The 24,815-nt window shown below is 33.8% G+C and overlaps 1 protein-coding gene across 3 annotated transcripts in view; it reads right to left on the reverse strand.

Moving 5' to 3' along the window:
* The window catches only part of KIFAP3 (kinesin associated protein 3), a 213,127-nt gene that overhangs the window by 65,427 nt on the left and 122,885 nt on the right, over window positions 1-24,815 (reverse strand). For all 3 annotated transcript variants that reach the window (XM_074308323.1, XM_074308321.1, XM_074308322.1), the window contains exons 12-16: window positions 17,210-17,318; window positions 16,487-16,599; window positions 11,477-11,642; window positions 10,786-10,911; window positions 5,377-5,475 (exon numbers count right to left, since the gene is read on the reverse strand). In XM_074308323.1, the coding sequence (XP_074164424.1) occupies window positions 5,377-5,475; window positions 10,786-10,911; window positions 11,477-11,642; window positions 16,487-16,599; window positions 17,210-17,318 (613 nt within the window). The remainder of the gene's footprint in view (window positions 1-5,376; window positions 5,476-10,785; window positions 10,912-11,476; window positions 11,643-16,486; window positions 16,600-17,209; window positions 17,319-24,815) is intronic.

Consider the following 24,815-nt stretch of genomic DNA (forward strand, 5'->3'; position numbering starts at 1 on the left):
AGGAAGAACTTCGTCCAAATCTTGTCTCAGACAAAAGCTGTGTCATGCTGGAAAAGTCACTTATCCTTTACCTCACTTTTTCATTTGTAAATGCCTAAAAATAGAACCTATCAGGGTTATTGTGAAGATCAAAGGAACTGTTTTGAAAGCCTTAAGGCTCTATTATAAATGACATTTTTACAACTGGCATCAGAGTGATGATAAAGAGGGATCCTTCTTTGGCCAGCCCCAGAAAGAGGGCAGGTGCTACTAGTAGTGATGGGAGAGAGGAACTTGATGTGATTATTGTAAAAAACATAACTTCAGTGTCTCCTTGTTGTCTCTGATATGATACAGAATTTCCTCCCTTTGGCTTTTAAAATCCTCTATAATATGGTTGTAACCTAATTTTACTTCGTGTACAGCATGTTAGACAAGGCTTTTTTGGAGAGATTAGTCAAAAAAGACCTCAGGTCCTCCTGACTTCAGGGCTGGTGCTCTATCCACTGCACCACTTAGCAGCCCCAAGAGTATATACTATTACTGGATCTGTGATCTGTCAAGCTAGAGCACCCCTAATAAGGAGCTGAAGATGACACTATGATTGAAAACCTGAGTGGAAGCCTGACTTTCTGATTCTGAGAGCAAGGACAGTTTTGTTTTTGCATCTCTAGTTCCTAAGTATTCAGCAGGCACCTCATAAATACATGAATTGAGCTTGCAGCACTCAGAATCCTTTTTTTTTTTTTTTTCTTTATATGGAACTGTTACCTTACCACGTATCTTAATTGACAAGAATAACAGTTGCTGTACCTGAAGTCTTCAGTTTGTCACCCAGAGGTTTTTAATCCCTGTAGGTGGTTTCTACATTCTTATGAGTTCACTTCTCTGTGAATAAGTGGTTACTGGATGTCTGGTTTTGTCACATTTTGATACGTTACCTGATTGAATCTAGTAAGCTACTTTCTCCTTAGATCATCTGCCTCCACTTTTTATGGAGGCACTTCAATCATATTCTTTCCTTTCCTTCTCTGCTACTTAAGATCATGAGATTTATAGATGAGAGGAATCTTGGATATAATCAAACTGATCCTCATTTTATAGATGAGGAAACCATAGACTTGCAAAGGGAAGAGATTTGCCCACTTCACACAGCTGGTAAACCAGTGTAGCCAGAATCTGAACCGGCACCTCCCTGGCTCCAAATCTTTAATGTTATGTCCATTATACTATGCTACTGGTTGAATATTGTCACATAGTAGTTTCATAATCTAGATGAGTATATTTTCACCTATATTTTTTAATGTTTTATAAATATTCAATCTATTCATATACTTTCAGGGATCATTTTTTATAGAAAAGGGTTTTTTGAAGATGGGTTTTAGTTTTTGTGCAACTATTGCCAAGAAAAAAAACTAGACCTCTGTAGGAGTTTTAATTTTTTTTTTTTTTTTTTAATATGAAGCAGCCATCATCAAAATAATTTGCTACTGGCTAAGAAATAGAGTAATTGATCAGTGGAATAGGTTGGTTCACAAGTTACAATAGTCAATGACTATAATAATCTGGTGTTTGACAAACCAAAAGGACCCCAGATTCTGGGATAAGAACTCACTATTTGACAAATTTGCTGGGAAAATTGAAAGCAGTATGACAGAAACAGAATAGTATGACAGCATTGACCAACATCAAACACCTTATACCAAGATAAGGTCAAAATGGGTTCATGATTTAGACATAGAGTGATATTATAAGTAAATTATAAGATCATCCTTTGATGATCTAACTCTCAGATCTGTGGAGAAGGAAGGAATTTATGGCCAAAGAAGAACTAGAGTATATTATAAAATACAAAATGGATAATTTTGATTATATTAAAAGATTTTTATACAAATAAAACCAATTGAGCCAACATTAGAAAGGAAGCAGAAAACTGGGAAATAATTTATATATCTAAGGATTCTGATAAAGGCCTCACTTCTAAAATATATAGAGAATTGACTCAAATTTATAAGAATATAAGCCATTCTCCAATTGGTAAATGGTCACAGGATAGGAACAATTTTCAGATGAAGAGATTAAAACCATTTCTAATTATTTGAAAAAATGCTCTAAATCACTATTGATCACAGAAATACAAATTAAGACAACTCTGAGGTACCACTACACACTTCTCAGAATGGCTAAGATGACAGGAAAAGAAAATGTTTAGAGGGGATGTGGGAAAAATGGGACACTAATACATTGTTGGTGGAGTTGTGAACTAATCCAACCATTCTGAAGAGCAATTTGAAATTATGCTCAAAGAGCTATCAAACTGTGCATACCCTTTGATCCAGCAGTGTCTCTACTGGGCTTGTATCCCCAAGAAATCTTTAAAAAGGGAAAGAATCTCATGTACAAAAATGTTTGTAGCAGTCCTTTTTGCAGTGGCAAGAAACTGGAAACTGAATGGATGCCCATCAGTTGGGGAATGGCTAAATAAATTATGGTATATGAATGTTATGGAATATTGTTCTATAAGAAACAATCAGCAGGATGATTCCAGAGAGATCTGGAGACTTACATTAACCGATGCTAAGTGAAATGAGTAGAACCAGGAGAACATTGTACATAGCACAATAAGATTACATGATGATCAACTGTGATGAACATGGCTCTTTTCAACAATGAGTTAAAATAAGGCAACTTCAATAGACTTGTGATGGAGAGAGCCATCTGCATCCAAAGAGAGGACTGTGGAGACTGAGATTGTATCACAACATAGTATTTTCACTTTCTTTGTCATTGTTTGTTTATATTTGTTTTCTTTTGCATTTTTTTTCCTTTTTGGTCTGGTGCAGCAAGACAACCATGAAGATATAAAAGAATTGTATATTCTTTTGTACATTCAATTGTATATGTATTGGATTACTTGATATTTAGGGGCAGGGATAGGGGGAAGAGAAGGGAAGAAGTGTGGAATACAGGGTTTTGCAAAGGTGAATGTTGAAAGTTATCTTGCATGTATTTTGAAAATAAAAAGCTATTTAAAATTTCTTATATGGTTTAGAATTGTAATATGCTACTGTTCTTTGTTCAGTTGTTCTTAGTTGTGTTTTACTCTTTGTGACTTTAGGGTTTTCTTTGCAAAGAAACTGGAGTGGATTTTCATTGCCTTCTCTAGTTCATATTACAGATTAGGCAAACTCAGGCAAACAGGGTAAAGTGACTTGCTCAGTGTCACACAGCAGGGAATGTTTGAGGCTGGATTAAACTCAGGATGATAAGTATTCCTGACTTTAGGCCCTGCCCTCTATCAGTGTGCTATTTTGCTGGAGTGCTATGTTATGTTGCCCTTTTTTTAGTGGGCTTGTGATTTATCAGCAGAGAGAAAGCTCCTGCTGACGAAGGATTCTGAGTGCTGAAGAGCTGCCTGCATTGTCCTCCTCTTCCACTTTGGCTCTTGGAATTCGTATGCTTTTCAACCTGACCATCCCTCTAGGTACAACTCTGGTGCTTTGTGTCCTCAATATTATTCACCCCTCATCTTCCACCAGCTGCCAAGCTTGCTTCTATCCCATTACAGATTTAGAGCTACAAGGGACTTTTGAGGCCCCAGTCCCACACTCTCACACTACAGACTGATTAACAAGCATCTTGCCCAGAGTCACACAGAGTAGGACCTCTGATTCCAGGCCCCTATTGCGCCACACTGCCTTACAAGCCACCAACGAGCACTTGGGACAAGTGTGCTATGTATGGAGCACAGTTTGTGCTGAGCTTTCCCCTCTGCTCCAATACTGTACCATCCTGGCTCGGGCTTTCATCTTTTGCCTGGACTCGTGTACTTTGTTCCCCTGACTCACTTTTCCTAGCCCAATTCATTCTTCCCACGGTTTCCAGAGGGATGGTCCTGAAACCCAGGAGTGAACATGGCCTCCTCTGCTTGACATTTTCAAGACTTCCATGCAATTCTCGCCTCTCCTTGCTCCCTGGGCAGTGGCACTGGGCTCCCAAGCATTCTTCACACATGACCATGCATTTTGTCTCTGCGCATTGGAGGATCCATACAGAACGACTGCCTTGTGCTCCTCTGCCACTTGGGCTCTTGGAATCCCTGTGCTTTCCAAATCCTGCCCAAACAACACCTCTTTAGGAGGCCCTTGGTTCTTTCCTAGACAGGATTGCCTCCTTCTACTCCCTTTATATGCATCTTTTATAAGTCAATGCCTGTATGCTTGTGCATAGATGCATCCAGCTCCCCTCCCCTACCTCTAGCACTACATCTCCTACATCAGAATGCATACCCCTTGAAGTCCATCACTCACTGGGTTCAAGTTTTCCCAGGTATGCACAGCTAGGGCACCTGCTAATTAACTTATAGGCTTGGACAGCTGCCCAAGGTGCTGAAAAGTGACATGGTGGCCCTAGGTCAAGCAGGCAGGGTGTTTCAAAAGAGGGATGGAACCAGGTTTTCCTACTGTTGTAATCCATTCTCTGTGTGCTATTCCATACTGATTTTTGTTGTGAGGCTGTGCATCTAAAAACAAGAAAGCCCCCAAGTGCTTCCTAATGTGAGTGTTTATAAATAGGACTTTTTTCAAACTAGGTTAATAGTTTCACGTTCAAGTACTTCAATCATGTCAGTCAGAATAACAGTCAGATGTACACATAAACACAATGTAAATGTGTTCCATCTTTGATCAGCTATTTCTGTGAATTTTTTGTTGAGTTACTAAACAGCCCAGTCACCATTCAAAAGAACACCGATTTACAAGTTCATAACATTTTTTGAAATGTTTTCAGAACTGTCTTATAAGAAAATTAGTGTTATGATTTATTAGTTTGATTACTATTTCTATCAATAGGCTGAACTACTTTCGGTATTTCACTGCTAAGAACTGAAGACATAGAGATAATTGAAAAGATACATCAGGATGTATAATCTAGAGTATTCCAGAGACAATTTTGAATGTAAAGGTTCATGTACACTTTGCATCATGACAACATGGACAAAATATATAGCTTTCCAAGGCTCACATGCTGAAAAGCGTCACATTTATTTAGATGATATTCTATTGCATTCATTAAAGTTTCTATGCTCTTTGCTGTATATCTTGCTATTTTACTAATACTAAAGGAGTAATAATAGTATTTCAATATGAAATTAGAAATATCTTCTAAATTTAAATCAATCTTAGATGTCCATAACTCCTTGAGAATAGAGGCTTTTTCATGTTTGTTTTTATCTTAAGCTCCTATGACACTGCTTTGGATATTATAGCAGCCTAATAAATATTTGATGAATTTAAGTTCTACATTAATAGTTATATATATTTAAAAAGAAGGTGCATACCTATATTTATTAGAAAAAAATGGAATGCTTTCATAATATTTTAAACAGGAAAAGGATACGTGTTTCCTTGATGATGACATCTCTAGTAGCTTGATGGAAAACCATCTGATAGAAGACATAGATTATCTGACACACAAACTCATCATCTTCTTGTTGAGCTGAAAAAAGTTTAAAAGGGTTTCTTTAAGTTAGAGAGCTCTATATTTAAGTCCTTGAACAACAACATTAGGGTTTGAAAATGACACTGTGCAAGAGAGAGGAAAAAATTAATCAATTGGCCTAGCAATCTTTCATTTACTTTTTATCAGTTATTTATTACACTTGCATGACTCTGATAATTTAGGAGAATGAACTGTCATATTTTGATCTTTTGTAAATTTGTAAAATTTAAATAATATTTTCTTTTGAAATCCCAAGGTCAAAAACTTTGAGAAAAGGAAAAATGTTTATGTTGTTGCTAATAATAGATTCATTAGGACATTTTACTTGAAAAAGATAAAATTACATAAGATTTGAGTGAGTCATGTCTACAAAAAATTAGAGCATAGTGAGATTTAGAGAATACTAATATTACTTCTCTTAGATTTTTACTATCTTTGGGTTTCATCTGAGATACTCCTCCTGAAGTAACCATAGCCTCTTGACAAGTTTCTGTGTCAACATCTCCAGTGATTCAAAACTTCATATTCTGTATGGCAGTTCTAATTGTTCTAAAGTTTTTCCTCATATTGAAGTGAACTGTCACTCTGTGATTTGTACCAATGAGTAACATCAAATCTTTATTCCTATCACAATATGACAACATATGCAATCATACTATGTGTTTTTCTTCTCTATCACATGATTTATTCAGATCATTCTCTTTCTGGAAAAACCCGGCTCCAAATTTTCTGTGATGAAGTTTCTGTATTATATTTCTTACATCATAAAAGCACATATTTTAAAAATTGACAAGGAAAAAATGAGATTATAAAAAGTTCACACACTATAAAAATAGAAGCTACATAAGAATATTTACTGGTTTGATATATTAGAATATTTTATTTTATCTTAAATTTAATGATATAAGAATGGTTATAGAAGATCTTTATCAATACCATAAATTAATCAGTATACTTTATATGTTGTGAAAAGAATAACTTATTGCACCAATGCTGGGAAAAGCAGAATGTTTGTAAAAATCTTGTTTGAGGTTCTAATGATGAGACTTATTTACTTATGAAGGTTAGGTTTCTCTTGATAATTTCAGTCAAGGAGAAATCCTGCTATGTAAACAGATAAACATACTAAAGACCCTTACACTCAAAAACATTCTCCTCTCCTCACTAAATATATACCTAAATACCAACCCTCTAAAATGATATGGTATGAAATTATCACTATAAATCACTCATTGCCTTAGGTAAGACATTAGTGGTGGGATGCACTGTTCCTAGAAAGCCACTATTAGAACAGCACACATATATTTCTGAGATGAGGAAGTCCATGGGAACTCCTTTAGTTTTCTTCACCTGTCACCTCCACATTAGCACATTTGCTTAGATAAATATATCAGATTAGCCAGTTATCAATCTGAAGACTGAGAATGCCTGTGTCAGAAGGACTAAGATTAGGACACAAATTAGATATGGAGAGGAAGGGAATTTGATATTAACTCTGGCAGCCCAGGTAGCAAGATTAAGACTCTGAACAAAGGATAGAGTGCCTGAAGTGAGGAAAGACATGGAAGTCACAAAGTACATTCACTTCCTAATTTTGTTTGCATCCGTGTCAAATTTTCTTTGAGCAAAACAGCATGAAAATAAATTTATCCTAGAGCCTATACAATACAGCATGACCAAAGCAATCACTCTAATTATCAGTAGCTTAGTCTCTTTGTGTGTATATGTATACAAATAAAAACAATGAGTTTCAACTGTTTCAATCAGCAAATATTTAGTAAGTTTATGTGCCACACATTGGATTAAGTGATAGACATACCAAAAAATAGTGAAAAGACTCTCAAGGAGCTTACATTTGAATATAGCAAAAAATATATATGTATGTACATACATATAAAATACAGGCAAAATAGATGTAAGGTGACTTTATAGAAGAAGGCAGATCAAGAAAGGCCTTCTGCAGAAGGTGTTTTAGCCAAGTCTTGAAGGAAGCTAGGAATAAGGCAGAGGTGGAGAAAAGGGGGCATTCAGAACATTGGGAAGAAATAGACTTAGGATGGAAAATGCTATCCATAGCCAGAGAGAGAACTATGGAGACTGAATATGGATTGAAGCATAGTATCTTCACCTTTTTTTTGAGGGAGGGTTGCTTTTTCTCTTTCACATTTTCTTCCCTTTTGGTCTGATTTTTCTTGCATGACATGACAATTATAGAAATATATTTAAAAGGATGTACATATATAATCCAGATTGCCTGCCATCTTCAGGAGGGGAAAGGTGAAGGAAAGAGAAAGAAAAAATTTGGAACACAAAATCTTATAAAAATGAATGCTGAAAACTATTATTTACATATATTTGGAAAAAATTGAGAAGAAAAAATTGCAAAGAGTAAATAAAAGTAAATGAGATGGGAGATAAATCATATTGTATGATGACTGCAAGAAAAATGTATAAAAGACAATAATATGTAAGAAGATTGGAAAGATGGGAAGTTTACATTTGATCCCAGAGGTAACAGGGGGATTTATTAGTGACAATTAAGTCTGCATCCATTTCATCTAACAAAGAGTAGTGAATCTAAAAGTCTATTTATACTTTTATATTACTATAAATAAATGGAATAAGGACATGTTTTCTGCTATTTTTATATCCTTTGTAATGTCAGCAGAATGCTGGTCATATTAGATACTTTAAAAATTTTTAAAAAGTAACTGCTCAACTTAAGTTGTGATATTCTTTGAAATACCTCAGCATGGCAGTTGGTAATAGAAAGTAAACTCTCCTAACACCACATTTGAAAACTGGAAGAAAAGAAAAAATAACGAGGAAATGTTCACAATATTCTACAACTAATAAGAAAAAAAGTATGCTTTCCATTATAGGGCAGTCTTACAAAAGCTTCCATTTTAGACATGGTAAATTAAAAAGACGACAAGAATGAAGTTACTGAGCCCCCAAACAAAATAGAACAATTATTATTACATGCCCTTCCATCATGAGGATGAAAAGCCTAGGGTTTTAGTCACATATATACCAAGTTGCCATCAGAACATCTGGCAAAAAAACTCATTTTGTGGTTCAGGGTATAATTGTTCTATAACTAAGAATTAGAAATGTCTAAGACCCTTTACAAATTGAAAAATTGGAGCTTAGAACTGTCAAAATTATGCTAAATTGTACTTCTGAGGCATAATCTGTCAAACAATACATTTAAAGCTAAATTTCAATGTTGATTCTAATATCCTGGTAATTTACTCTCCTATGATTATTTTCCTTTCCTTTTTTAGGTAAGGATTCAGTTACATAATTTACATTCTTCACGCTGATTACTCATGAAATGAAAAGCATTTTTTGGATACATTTTTACAATAACTAGGTAAAGGATTGAGCAAGGAGGAAAATAAATTAATTCATTTCAGCAATTAAGTACAAGTTTACTGTATGGAAGTCATACATTAAGTACAGGTAATATGAAGAATAAAAAACAATAGCTGTCTTCTCAAAGATCTTACAATATTTTATGATATATACCACTTGTTTATCTAAATTATATCATTAAAAAGTGCACATAAAGTACTAAAGAAAAATCTTAAGAGCAAAAGGGAATATCTGCTTAAAAAGAAGAGGAAAAGTTTCATGGCCAGAAGTAGGCTAATAACTTCTCCTCAAAAAAAAAGGGGGGGATTTTAACAGGCAGTAATAAGATAATATATTCTAGGTATAAGGAATGATCTATGCAAATGAGCTAGGTCACTAAAAATATAGTCAATCTAGTTGTAATGTAAACTGTACAAAAAGTAGAAAGGTAGAGTGGAGCAAGAATATAAAAGATCTTAAATACTATTTTGAAATTTATACTATAGCTTATAAGCAAGAGGAAGTCATGGAAGGTTTTAAAAGAGAGAACAGAGAAGAGACTGGAGTCAAGAGAGACTAGTAAGAAGACTACTAAAATAGTCCAAGACAAGATGATGAATGAGCCTAAACTCACATGGTAGCAATTGAGTAAAGAAGAAATAACAGAATTCAAGAGATAATAGAAAAGTATTATTTGTAGGACTTGGTACCTAAATGGATATGGAAGCAAAGGGAAAGAGAAAAATCAATGACTTAGGTTTCACTCTTGGTTGACTGGGTAAATGGGAATGTCATCAACAGAAATAAGGAAATTGGAAAGAACAGGTAAGAATAGTTGGAAACAATAAAAAGTTTTAGTTGGAAAAGATAAATTTGTAAATATGTAAAGTTTAGCAATGGTGGTAGGACATACCCTAGAAGTTGGAGACATAAGACTAGAACAAGAAGACACCATCACTGGATATAGATTTGGTAATCATTTGCAGAGATGATAACTTTAGAACACAAAATGGAAGTAGATGACAGAAATGAAACCATTATATAGAGAGAAGAGATATAAGACCAGAATCTTGGGGAATGTCTACACTTAAAAGGTAAGAGAAGTATGATGAATCAATGAAAGACATTAAAGAGGAGCAGATGAGAAAGTAGGAAGAAAAACTATAGAAAATACTATCAGGGAAACTAAGGGAAAGAAAGATTATTTAGAATGAAGAACTGATCAGCAATGAGAAATGCTGCAGGAAGATGAAGAGGGAAGACTGAGTAAATGTTACTGAAATGGCAATTAACTAGTCATTGGTGAAGCTACAGAGAGTAGTTTTAATACTGGTTCAGAAACAGACCAAAAGAGATTGAAAACTGAGTTGTGAGTTGTGAGGCAGTGAAAAGAGAAAGTGTCTAACACTCTAAGGGGAAGAAAAGAAAAATACTGTTTGAGGGAAGGACAGGCATGCTAAGTGAGACATAAATAAGAGGAGCAAAAAAAGGCCCATTTAAAAATTGATCTGTCTATCTTATCTAATATTAGAGCTGTTTAAGAATGTTTGCTGGCAGTGGAAGGAAAATATGATACAAGAGATGATCAATGGAATACATTTTAGAAGTGATGGAATGCAAGGGCACAAAATACCCCTTGGCAAGGAAAAGAGTCACTTTATTCTCTTAAGACTGATTCAGTGTGAAAAAAAACATGAGTTACCTTTAAGCTTTTGACACAGCATTGTCCAACACCTACAAGAGGCATTTACACTCCTATTTATTTTCCTTAATTATAAGGTTCCAGAAATTTTTGCCTTGTCACATAGTTACCATAATAACAAGGTAAAATGTGGCTTAATGAATGTACCTTTACACAAGCAATTTTCAACAAATTAATGTATTAATTTTTAAAGTTTTTAACCTATAAATTAGTCAGTATGGAAACAAAATAAAATGATTATGACCTACCATTCAGTAATTCAATGAGTGCTGGAATGATCCCTGATTTGGCTAGCAATGCAGCACAAGAATCATCCATAGACACAGTTCCAATCATTATAACCACTTCTAAAACAAGATCATCTTCTGCAGCACCTAGTGAGATCAAAGAGAGAAAACTGCTCATTTAAAAAAAAACAAAAACAACTTTGTATTAAATCCTATTACAATATAAATCTGCTCACAAGAAAGTAAACACTGAAGATCATCCTTTCTACCTCTTAAATTCTGTGACACACTTGCAAACTTTTAATTTTGCTGTGGTTCAACTGAAAAGGAAAGGGAAAAATGAACTTTGCCCTTTGCAACCCTGCTTGGAAAGTGGGAGAGTCAATATAACCCTCTGATAATGAAAGCATAGAAAAAGGGGACAGTTTCAGAGACAGCTGCTTAGTTTGTGGAATGTAGGTAGCACAGGATGGAAATAGAGGAGGGATGAGATTAAGAAATGGTAGAAAAGCAAAAAAATACTAATAAAAATAATAAAATATATAGGAGAGGGCTCATCTCTTTTAAGGGGATAATAGGAGGAGGAAAAGCTTGGCTTGCAAAGCAATGGTCTCAAGTGATATAATAATACTGTAATAAACTGTTCTATTAAAGACTTTCACATCCAATGGAAGAGTGCATGCCATCATAAAATCAAATACCCAGGACAGACCTGGTTTAAGTTTATCTTTGAGGTATGGAGCCAACTTGTACTCTTTGAGAACTAGTTCCCAGTCCAAGTCAGGGATAGTCAGATTTGCTAGGGTCCCCAAACATTCTATCACAAATTCTTCTTCTTCATCATTAGAGATCTGTGCTGCAAGATCACCAACATAATCCTAAATAAAATACAGAAATGGGTTTTTAGTAAAGAACACAAAAATGCTCTACTGTAGACTAATTTCATATATATATATATATATATATATCACTTATGATATACATAGAGATATGTATATAGAAATACATAGGATAGTAATAAAATCACTCCATTTGTATCCCCTACTGTACTATTTTTCCTCTTTCCATTTGAAAAAGATTTCCCAGTTGTTTTCAGTCTTTTCTGACTCTTCATGACTTTATTTAGTGTTTCCTTGGTAAAGATACTAGAATCGTTTTCCATTTCTTTCTCCAACTCATTTTATAGACATGGAAACTGAGACAAGAAAGGTTAAGCATTCATTTCATCTTTTATGATAATCTCTACCCTTTTTAATATAAGAATTCTCCCCTTATGAAAAAATTTCCTTTGCCTTTAGTTTCTTTTCATGATATTACCTTTTATAGTGAAATCATATATCACTTTAGAGTTTTGTAGCAAGCGAGAACTCTGGAGAAATATACTTGAAAGAAGGTGTTAACTCAGAGGAATTGATGAGACAATGGTTATCTAGTTTACATATATACTTAGTACTTAGCATGGTGATGTAATGGTTCTCTAAATTCACACATGCATAATGTACTGTAATGTCATAATTGTAATAGAGTATATAAGGACCAACAAGGACTGGAAGAGAGACATTCCATCTCCCACCATCCTGATGGCTTTCCTATCTCCCGCATTCCTCCACTAACACCAAGGCACATCTGAAGGTCCCCCAGAAAGCTAGCCCGGACATTACAGAGTTTATTATGGTATATAGTGTGAATGTTATTCTAAAACGATTTTCTACCAAACTTGTTTCTAGCTTTTCTGACTTTTCTATTTTTTTAGTTGCATTTCCTGTTCATTAATTTCTTTTATCTTTTGTAGTTGGAACATGTTTAGAGAGATATCATTTCATCTAAGAACTGTTTCAACCACATAATACAACTTTTAGTATGTTGTTTCATTATTGTATTTTAAAAAATAAAATACCTATCATTTGTATTATTTGTTCTCTGACGAATATGTTCTGTGTGTCTTATTATTTGGTCTCTTTAAATCTGAATCTTTCCTTTAATTTTTAATATATAATTTTATATTTACATGTATTATGTGTATATATTATATTTATATAATTTTAATATATAATTTTTAATATGTTGAAGTCAATAAAGAATGTTCCATATCTCTACTTTTCTGCATTTGCTTATTTTTCTACCCCCGGGCAAAATCAGTTTTTAAAGGTACCACATAAAGCTAGAAAATAGGTATACTCCTTTCAATTCACATTCAGCAGTTACCAGACTTCTATCCTATCTAACCTTTCTAAAATTCTATTCAGTTTTTTTCATGTTTCTTGTTGAGGAAGCATGGGCTAGGCAAGTCAAATCAACTCTACAACCAGGACTACCATATCTCTTTAAAAGATCTTTATGGAAAAAACTGAATTCCAGAGCCTTGGGAAGAGCAATGTCCCTCAGGCTATTGGATCTGCTTCCTGACCTACCACTTCCCTCATCCTTCCAGTATTACAAATCATTGTGAAGAAAAGGCACCCCCCTTCTTCATTACCACCACCAATTAGTCACCTGCCAATCAATGGGCAGTAAGTGTAGGAGTTTTCTTGGGGGTAAGCAGTGTGCCAAAGACTAGTCACTCTGATCTTTGCTAAATCCTCACCCGAGTGACTCTTGTGGACAAGGGGCCAGCCCTCTCCACCAACTGCCAGAGAATTGCCACTCACAAGGAAAGCAGGCTAGCTTAGCTAAAACAGTAAGGCATCCTGAATGAGAACAGGGGTAGCACATGCTTGGTAAGTCAAACCCAGTGGGTTATTTTCACATGGACAGCTGTTTTCACAGACCCTGATGCTGACAGTCCAGGACCAGAAATTCAAGAGAATTTGGATTATCAGTGCTTCCCGCTAGGTGCCAAATGTTTTATCAGAGACTGATATGATTTTATCAGAGGAAATGAGTTTTTACAAAGAATATTTCAATCTTTCTACTTGAAATCCTGGCACTTAAGCTCAGTGCTTTGCATGTCACATTTAATGGTTCATGCATTCATTGTTTTTTGTTTGATCTAAGTCTGAAAGGGGCACAATAAGACCTCAAGCAATTTTTTTTGTTGTCAACTCCTCTATGTTGCTCAATTAGTTTTTTCTTTAGATATTTAAATGCTTTCTTGTTTTGTGCATATATGTGTGCGTAAACATATATATTATATATAAGCTAACAGCTCATTATTTATAGTACTATTAAGGACAAGGTAGTTTCTCTGCACCCACTGAAAAATTAATAAAAGATGAAAACTCATAACAATTTGCATTGTCAGTTAAGTAAATTTTCACATTAGTTATGTTCTCAAATGTTATGTCTCATACTGATTTTAAGACCATCATCTTTCTGACAAGAGGTGAATAATGTGATATATTTTTAGTTATCTGGAATTATGGTTTATCATGGCACAGATAATTGTATTCCACAATTTTTCAAAACTTTTTCTTTATAACGTTATCATTGAAGTTTTCTTAGTTTTGCTAACTTCATTCTGCATCAGTTTAAATCTTAAGGCACAATAATATTGTTTATCTTAAAAAAGAGGTCACTTAAAAATATTTTTAAAAAACTGTTCCCTTATAAGAGATTATGACTGTTACTATTTTGGATTCACTAAAAAACTCCACTCCTTATTTTAACTTCAGGTTAATATCTATATATCTAGGATCAATATGTTTACTTCTTTTAAGGTTATTCAGAGTACATCAGTGTCCTTAGTCATGGAAGAATTATTCCTTATTTTCTTATTTCTTCATTAAGATGAGGAGCTGAAGTAGTCACAAAACAAAATAATTTTATCAAAGGGAAGGAATGATAGGTGGTAAATCCCAGTCACACAGCGTATATTTCTATAGACTGATAAGTATGTTTTTTCTTCTATCAGATCCCATGACATTTCTTCTCTTTGACAACACACTCCTTTTAAAAAGGAAAAGAAGTTGGCAAAAAGGGGGAGAATTAACACTTCCAATATAATGGTCTGATCCTCATTTTTTTTTTCTTTTTTTCTGTCTCAGTTCTAAATTGTTTGATCTTTCCCTTTATACTCCATCTTCCTCAGGTAAGGCTTATTTTGTTTGCAACTATTTCTTCCATACCCTCTCCAACTTTTGCTCTATTACTTTTAATGTGCACCTATTGATGTGTATTTGTATATGTTTATGTTCTACTTTCCTTCTCTTTGTTCAGATAAGAGGGAGGGAGGCTCATGAACTTCCTGCTCTACTACTCCTATCTTTATGTTTCCATATTTTTTAAATTATGAAAATTTATTTATAAAGCATTTATTAAATATCAAGTACTATGCTGAGTGCTAAAGATACAAACACAAAATAAAAAAATGATTTCTGCCCCTCAAGAAGTTTACATTCTTTTTTTTTTTTTTTTTTTTTTTGAGGCAACTGGGGCTAAGTGACTTGCCCAGGGTCACACAACTAGGATGTGTTAAGTGTTTGAGACCAAATTTGAACTCAGGTCCTCCTGACTTTAGACTGGTGCTCTATCCACTGCACCAACTAGCTGCCCCTACATTTATTTTTTTAAAAAGAGATTTTATTAACATCCTTTGCTTGAAAGTATCTCTGAAACTTTCTTAGAAAATCATTCCTTACAACAAAGAATTTTTTTTTAAAGAGGAAGGGGAAAAAATTCAATAAATCCAATAAACATATTGAAAAAAAAACCTTATGTTATGCTATCTGCAGTGTTGACTATATTGCCACTCCCCACCAAGGAATTGGGAGACATGTCTTTTCATGCCTCTTCTTTGGGGACAAGTACATTCTTACAAATTTGACAATATTCAGCTTAGATTGTTTTATGGTATTAGTCTTTCTATTTATATTTCTGTAGTCACTGTAGGAATTGTTTTTCTGGCTCTATTTACTTCATTTTGAATCAGTTCAAATAAATCTATGATTTTCTGTATTCATTGTGTTATTAGAATTATCGTAGACTTGCAACTCAAGACATATGAGGAATTACCTAAGAGGTATGAAGCCCAGCTTCTTAAATTATGATTCAAAACCCCCCATCGGGTCTTGTAACTGAATTTGGGGGTTGCAAAATTATGATTTATTATCATTAAATATTTGATTTATATACACATAAAACATAAACATGTTAACATTTGTCAAGCAAAAAGCGGTAGTGAGTAGAAAAATTTCAAGAAGGATTATCTCAGGAAACAATAAAGAATCATCTTAAGGAAATAAATGATAAGAGAAAAAGAAATGGACTAGTAAAGGAAAACTGGTGTTCTTATTAGTTCCATTAATAAGCATGCAATTTTAAGTGAGTACAAAAAATGCTCCAGGAAAGTTGGATGGACTTACTAATATATATTTATTGGAAAGTTTGGACAAAAGTTATATAGTATGGGTGTGGGAGGGAATATTCCAAAACAATCAGATCAAAGATAATGATGACAATAATATCTTGCAATTGTACAGAATCTTAAGGTTTGCAAGCACTTTCTGCCCATAATATCATTTTATTCTAAAAAATCTCTCTGAAGTAGGTGCTATTACAACTCTTTTACTGAAAAGGAAACTAAGTCTCAAAGAGGCAGAAGACATTGGCCAAGGCCACACAACTAGTCAGTGAACCCATCATTTTCTGACATAAAATGTGAGCTCTCCCCACAATCTGGTATTGCCTCTCCCATACCCTGAGGTCCTGGAACAGATAGCTATAAACTGTCTATAGAGGACAGTACTTAACCCAATTTAGTGCATAATAAAGAAGTACTTCTTACAATAAACAAATTTTTAGTTGGTCCATCATGCTGTGAAATGTTCCTAATCATCTTCATCAGCAGTGGATCCTTGAATTTTAGAGCTCTCTTCATGAGCATCTTCAGTCCATTTCCTACAGACAAAAAATACAAAGCATAGAAAATACAATTCAATTATAACTTAATTTGAGAGAATTAAGAAGAGAGAAATTAAGAAAAAAACTATCTCAATATACCAGTTTAACAAATAAGTGATTAAAAGAAAACCAAAAATGAAAAGGAAAAAGCTTCTTTCTGGAAAATATATAAATTGACCAATAATAATTTTGGATAACCCAAGACAAACTATAAAATGTTCCCGTTCAAAAATATATTATGTATCCATCTATATTTTTGGATTACATCATAGTAGTTTCTAATACTTGCAGAAATTAAAGCTAAAAGAGATGGCTCTGGGATGACTTGCAGTGCTATTTGTCCATTATAGAACATATATCTTAATACCTTGCCAATGGCCTGACTATATCTTTTTTTTTTTTTTTTTTTTCTTTTCTTTTTCTGAGGCTGGGGTTAAGTGACTTGCCCATGGTCACACAGCTAGGAAGTGTTAAGTGTCTCAGCCCAGATTTGAACTCGGGTCTTCCTGAATTCAGGGCTGGTGCTCTAACACTGTGCCACCTAGCTGCCCCTGACTGACTATATCTTATACTTAAAGATAAGCAATAAGAAATTCAAGACACTGACCTTCACAAATAAGTTGTACATTCCTCTTGTTAGCAGCAAGGTTGATGCAGAAGGAGATGAGCTCTAGGTCAATTCGTTCATCAGAGCACTCAAAGAGCATTTTCATTAGCTAGCAATAAATACACACACACCCTGAGTTATGTCATCAGAACATTTAAAAACTCAAAAATAAAAGAATGACAACAAAAGTTCACCATGCATCCTTTTTTTTTACATTATATATTCTCTGACAACAAACCCCTTCTAATCAAGAAATAAACACATAACTTAGCACAAGTGCCTGGCACATAGTAATTATTCTACAAATGTTTGTTGAGTGACTGATTGATAAGTATTTACTGAATTCTTGCTGTACTGGGCCCTGGACTATACCAAGTGCTATGAGAAATATAAGTCTGAACATATTTTGTATGACTAGTTTATCATATGATTGAAGAGACAAACCTTATGCACCAGAAATAACTACAATATAAGGAGGTAATACACAACAACCAATAAATTATATATGTGTGTGTGTGTGTGTGTGTGTGTGTGTGTGTGTATGTGTATATACACACATAGATGTTTTTTCTATACACATATATATGTATGCATTGTGGTATGGACTGCAAGAACAAAAGGTGTTCAGAGAAGACTGAAATGTAGGTTGAAGGAATTTTACAAATGTTTCATGGAAGAGATGAACAAAATATAATTGCTACCAACAAATATGATCTGATCACTCTTTTTAAAGGTCATAATAGCTTTAAATAAAATAGATATTTTTAAAATGGAAGATTTTTCAATTTTTATGTCATAAAAATTTTCTAAATGCACCTATGCTGACTCCCTTACTGAAGATGCTGAATGACATCAGAATCCAAAAAATTCTCAACTATCTTGATTGATAAACTGAATCTACTAAATACAATTTAATAATAAATTTAGGTTAAAAAAACTTCTTAAGTATGGAATGGGAAAGCACACTAACACAATACTGATGTGAAAATGATCTAGGGAGTTTGTATTAGAGATTTAGAGTTAAAAGGAACCACAGAGATTCTTGAATACTTTTCAGAATAAAAAAAGAATTATTTATAAGAGAAATTATTTATAATAAATTTATAATAAAATTATAAGAGAAAGAGCACAGGATTAAAATCTTAGTTCTGTCTCTCTACTTTATCTTGGGCCTCAACTTGAGAATCTCATGATTCTCCTTCCCTTTTCTTCATCGTAGTGCCTTGATATCATCCCCCATCCTCTCCTTCACACAATTCTCTTAAAAGTTGTCTCTACCTCCCTTGTTATCCCATTGCTTCTTGCCTTTTCTATTATATTGCTATGATCATCCTTTTTCTCTTCCTAATCTTCAATCTCTCTCTGCTAGTTTCTTGTATAGTGCCTATAAACACTTCAAAGTCTTCTCAATTCAAGACAAATCAAAAAAACTCCCAAACCAAAACAAACTTCTCACCAAAATCCCAGTAGTTATTTCCTTTTTCTCTTCTCCTTTTCTTAGACAAACTCCTAGAAAAACTGCCTTCAGTCTCCATTTCCTCTCATCTCACTTATTTCTCAATCCTATTCAATCTGGTTTCCAACATCATCATTCTACTGCAACCATTCTCTCTAAAGTCAACTTAATCTCTAAATTGACAAATCTTTTGACCTTTCCCCAGTTCCCATTCTTCTCAACATCTCTGAAACATCTGACAATGCTAATCATCCTTTTGGACACTCTATTCTCAAGGATTTCATGATATTTCCCTCTCTTGATTCTCCTACCTATCTAGGCTCTTCTCCTTCCTCTCTCTTTTGCTGAATCATCATCTATATCACACCTACTAACTGTTAGTAACCCACAAAGTTCTGTTCTAGTCACTGATTTTTTCCCCTCTATACTCTTTATGAAGATAACTCTTGGATCTCTACATTTAACACTAAACTTTCTCCAAAGCTCCCATATTGCATCATGCACTGCCTATTGGACCTTTTAAAAGTTATGTCCCAGCAACATCTTATTTGCAACATGTCCAAAACAGAATTCACTAACTTTCCCCAAAAAACTAGCCTTTCTTTTGAATTTTCTTATTATTGTTGTAGGCTGGGTTGCACAATTCTTCTGGTCACCAGGTTTATATGTTTGATGTTATCCTTGATTCCTCAATTCTCATTCAATTCAAATATTCACTCAGTGGCTAAATTTTATCATTTGTAATACTACATTGTAGTAATACTACAACATTCATATGACCACAAACTTTTATCACCTCTCACTTAGTCTGTGTCACTTTTGCCTTCTTATCTCTTCACTTAATGTAATACCTGGCATATAGAAGAGCCTTAATAAATGCTTGTAAATTATCCCCTGTCCTAAGGTGTTGAATTAGAAGAAAAAGAAAATAAAACAAAATCTTTGCCAAGTAAATAAAACTGAAGCAATTTGAAAAGTTATTTTGTACATACAGAAGAAATTAAACAAACTATGAATTGGCTTTAGAGAAGAAATAACAATTTAAAGGTGGCAGATCCCAAATCATCCATGAAATAAAGATATTTTAAAAGCAGGTGAATTTGGCATATCTATGATTTATGACTTGGAAATACTTCTATACTTTTAAAATTGTAGCAAGGCAGGTGAACTGTTTAAAACATGCACAGACATTCTATCATGTCATTTCCCTAATGGGATCCTTTTAATCTAAATGTTACTGATACTTGAATCTTTAGAATAAAATCATGAGCAACTGAAACCTAAGATGACTACATAGATAAAAAATACTGTATCAATTATTTAATCTACATTCATTAGATGTATCTTGCATCTGATCTCATTTGCTACTCATATATATCACCTAATATAGCAACAATTTAAAGTAACTACAAACTACATAAATATTTTTCAGTCATAATGTTCTAATTAATGTAACTCATATTTATTTGGGGTTTTTACATTCCAACCTAAAACCTATTATAGATTTCTTTCAAACTTTTTCTGATGTAAGATCAAGAAAAAAAAAACCCAACAATTGGCTAATCTCTAACGTGCCTTATAGAATTATTCATGTCACAAATAAGAATTAACTAATCTGTGATTCCATAAAATTAACACTGCCCTGATTTATAAGGTCAAAGGAGATGATAATTTAGGTGATGAAGTTATTACCTGTCAGCAATTCTCACATTAAACTCTTAAGACTTATTTAGTTTCTAATTATTCCTATACACTTTTTTTTCATAAGTCAAATGATTTTTTAACCTTAGCAATTTTCTCACAAAATCATGAGAAATTAAAACTTAAGATGAATAGAATACATTCTGATACAGAATTAGTTCTTTATAATAAGAAAAAGAAACTCACTTCAATTTCAATTAAACCTATTCAAATTTTAAAATAATAGTTTACTATGAGCTCCATGTGTACCATTATGCTTTTATTTAATTTGATTGCTACCCGTGGCACTTCAAAAGTCAATGTAATTGCTGCCAACTAGGAAATATTAAAATTAAATTTGTTCTGCTTTAACTATGTCCATTGTCATCTTTTACTGATTTAATAGGAAGGCACTAAAAGGTCTACAGCTTGTGCAATGAAGAGGCAGTAGTGTTCAATCAGACAAGTCCCATATTGAGTATCAGATACCACAGACCCAGGACTGAAATCACTGTGTCTAGACTCTCTGGCACCTGACTTCACTTATTTACCAGTGACCAGAGGCCAACCCCCACAGTTCGCTGTATTCACATACACCTCTGCACACATCACCCCCCCTCTACTCCAACCTCCTGCCCAAACATCTTTGAATGATTATGCCAGAACTTTGCATGCCTCAGGAATCTCTCCTGACTGGCTACTCCCTAACTCTGCTGTTTGAAGTGATGCTCTGGTTTCTGAACTTCGGCAGATAATGGCAGGCAGGAGCAAAGGGTGCTGTCAGAAAGGACGTTTACCAGCATTCAGCTAAAAAGCAGCATGTAGATCAAAGAGGGGCCCAATAGGACAACTGTGGTGGAAAACATGTGGGTAGCTATGGAGATCTTTGCATACTGTTCTGTGGTAAAATATTAAATAACACCATGACATCATTACCTAACCATGTACTTTGATTGGCCATTCCATCACTAATAAATACTTTTTATAAGCATCTGGATGGCATTTGCACCTATTTAAACAAAACATGCGTTTTAGAGGTCTAAATAACAATGAACTGTTAATACCTATTTTTAACTGTTATTAGAATACAACTATTAAATACTCCTGACTTCCATAAGGATGTTTACCTGAGATAATCCATCCACCAAGACTATTAAAAAGAAAAAAGAATCTATGACCTGACTAAAATGACCCAGAATTTTGGTCAAGTAGAGATAAAGAGAACACATCAGAAATAATCTAACATAAGGAAATATGAATAGAATTGCAAGTATAATATGTGTATGAGCAAATGGTCAATCACTGCCTCCAGATATTCAGTACTTTATAACAATGAACCTTACATTTATAAGATTTATCTCTTCATCAATGAATATTTACTGAAATGTGTACAATATTCAAACCACTGTGCTTGGCAAAGGGGGAGATAGGTTTCCTGCTTTTTTTTTTTTTTTTTTTTTTTTTTTTTTTTTTTTTTTTAATCAACAGGAACAAAAACAGTTTTAAATTGGAAAATGAATGAAGCCTAAAATATATACAAAGATGAACTTATCTTTCCCAATTTATTTGTTATTTAGGAAAATATTCATATTGGTCCCCTGTTTTACTATCATTCTGACCTATTTATGCTTCTTATTTGATGTCATGTGTAAATAATGTCCCTTGAAAACTTTCTTACCTAAAATTTCTGGGTACAATTTCAAAGAGAACAAACATTCTGTTAAACCCTATGAAATCCCCAACATCAGATATGGCTTTAATAAGTGATTTAACTATTTGTGGTCACAGACCAGTTTAAAGCTTTACTAGCACTGTAAACATTGCTTTGAACAGCCAGTGTCTGCTTCTCTGAATAAAATGTTCGTTACAGCTCAGTGAATGATTAGTGAAGTTAGAGGAATCATGGATCTAATTGAAATTTCCATGGTTCTTTTATAGTGCAATAAATTTGGCACTGGGTAGTTATAAACCATGTCAACATTTCCCTTAAGTGTGCCATAATTGAGCCCTGAAGTGAAAGTTGTAGGTGGGCATCATTGCAGTAAGAAACACAGTCTGCTGTATACTTTGGTTTTCTCAAGAAATTGCCTTCTTCCTATAGCAAAACCAAGGAGAAGGATGTTTACAAAAGACTTGGGTAATATAACTTTGCTGTTCCCATAAAAACTGAATGTTCAAAAAGAAAAAAATTTTTGGCCTTTTGGAAAAGTTTGAGGAAATTTTAATCAAGAAACACAAACCACAAATGTTCTGAAAACTTTCCATGGCAAGTTCCCATTACAGTTATGTTTGGTGTTAGAACATTTGTCAAGAAAGAATAAATGGAGGTATAGTTCTTGAAAAGAAGATAAAAAACATTATACATATGAGGCTTTGAACTCCAGGATTAATATTAACAATGCCTCAAAAGATACAATAAAATAATAGTTTTAATATGTTCATATTTCTATATCCTTTCCTTTTAAATAAAATTTTGTGTTTAACTCTTTGTTTTGGCCTGTCAGAAAAAGATTATAATTTAGAAAGTCAACAAGAAAATTTCTATTTCACTTTATTTTACATTTTTACTGGCTCTAACTATTCTATGACTTTAGGCTGGATAACACCCCTCAATCTATATAACAAAAGGGCATTACTCTGGCTTGGCTGGTTTCCAGCTCATATCCTGTAGTCCAAGAAATTTAGACACAAAATAGGATTAGAAAAGAAGTCCCCTTTGAAACTGCAAAGCAGAGACCTTCAGGACACATAGAGCAAGAGGGCAGTAAATCACCTAGAATCCCCCTCTGACATAGTTATTTTTTTTTATTGAAAACTTGTTCTGACAAAGAACTTGATGACACAGAGCACTGGCCATAAGCTGACATATAGCATTTTGATGAGAAGGTCTGTCAAGATTTGTTGCATATTCTTTTGAAAGAAATCTGTTTTCTACAAACAACAATAATTAGATTGCTTCTTGGAATAAGGGGCTAATGACTTATGAATTTTTTAGGTGGGCTCACATTTTTTTTAAACTTCCTACTGGTGTAACTTTAATTCGTTAATAATTCATTAATTCATTAACACATTAATATAAATGTGTTATTTATATTAAAACTTAATTGGGATGAAAAGGATACTTAATTTAAATTTGTGAAAAGGCAACTTTTTAAAAAAAGGCTTATTTCTTTCAAGAACTTCTTATGTAGTAACCCCAATTAAGCTAACAAAATATTGCCTGATAAGAAATTTTAGGAAACTAAAGAAGTATTTTTATTAATATATTAACTAAAAAGTGAAAAGAGTTCTGGGTTTGGATAAAACTAGGCTCTAAATTATTTTACTCTACTACTTAGTAGGACATAAAATTTTGTCAAAATAAGTCATATCCTTCAGAACACAGATAAGCTAAAATACTATTTAATCTAAAATAAATAACTTCTTCAATAATGGCTAACATTTTTTTTGGTAGAATATAGATAAGACCTCAGGATGAGAAGGTGTGCTAGAGTGAAAACTGTACACTGCAGAACATAAGTTCCATGAAGGTAAGAACTGCTTAATTTTTGTCTTTATCCTTAGCTCTTTGCAGAATACATTGCATATATTAAATACTTAATAAAAGTGTATTGATTTATTGATGGAGAGATGAGCTCATGTTTTATCTTTATGACAATTCCTAAAACACTGTCAAGATGCCATAGGAAACTTAGGACCTGACTATTTATTCAAAATTGTTATTAACAGAAGCAGAAGGTGAGCCTTAATTCCACAATTACTTATGATGGATATAGAGCCAGAAAGGGCTTTTGAGGACATTTAGTCAGCCATGATTAAGGACTGGATATCTGCTCTATTTATCTTGCTGTGACAATTTCTGGTTACTAGTTTAGGAACAAAGACACTTCTGTCTCGTGCCCCTTCCCCATCACAATGGAAGAAAAATTCAACATCGGAATAAATCCTGCATAAAGCTGATCTGGTCATGGGTAAGAGTACCTTAAACAACCCTCAGATCTCTATAAGTAACTCAGCTTTTAGACTCCACTGACTTGCTTTGGTCATTAAATAGAGAGCAGCAGGGACTAGCCACTAGTCCTACTATAGATGTGCCTAATTCTTTTGTCTTCCTACCTTGGTGTTCCAGCTTTTTCTCAGGAGTGATAATCAAATCAACTTTCCCTTTGCTACTTTGAAGTGAATATTAGGGGATCTTAGGTCCCCCTGTGATGCAAAGTCTCAGGCTGAATTCTAGATGGAAGTTTCCTTTTCTGAGCACCATCCTCTGCCCCCTCATCTTCATCCCTTTGGTTGCCCACTCTCCTATCCTGTCTCTTGTGTTCTCCTACTTCTGTTGTAACCTGATTTTAGAATCAACAAAGGACCTCTCATTTTGGGCCTGTGCATCTCTACCTCAATCACTTTGTATTTACTTATATGGATATGTCATTCTATTATCCACCAAAAGAAACATCCTTGAGAGTAAGT

This window comes from Sminthopsis crassicaudata, chromosome 4, assembly GCF_048593235.1.
Source record: "Sminthopsis crassicaudata isolate SCR6 chromosome 4, ASM4859323v1, whole genome shotgun sequence".
NCBI classification, from domain to species: Eukaryota; Metazoa; Chordata; class Mammalia; order Dasyuromorphia; family Dasyuridae; genus Sminthopsis; species Sminthopsis crassicaudata.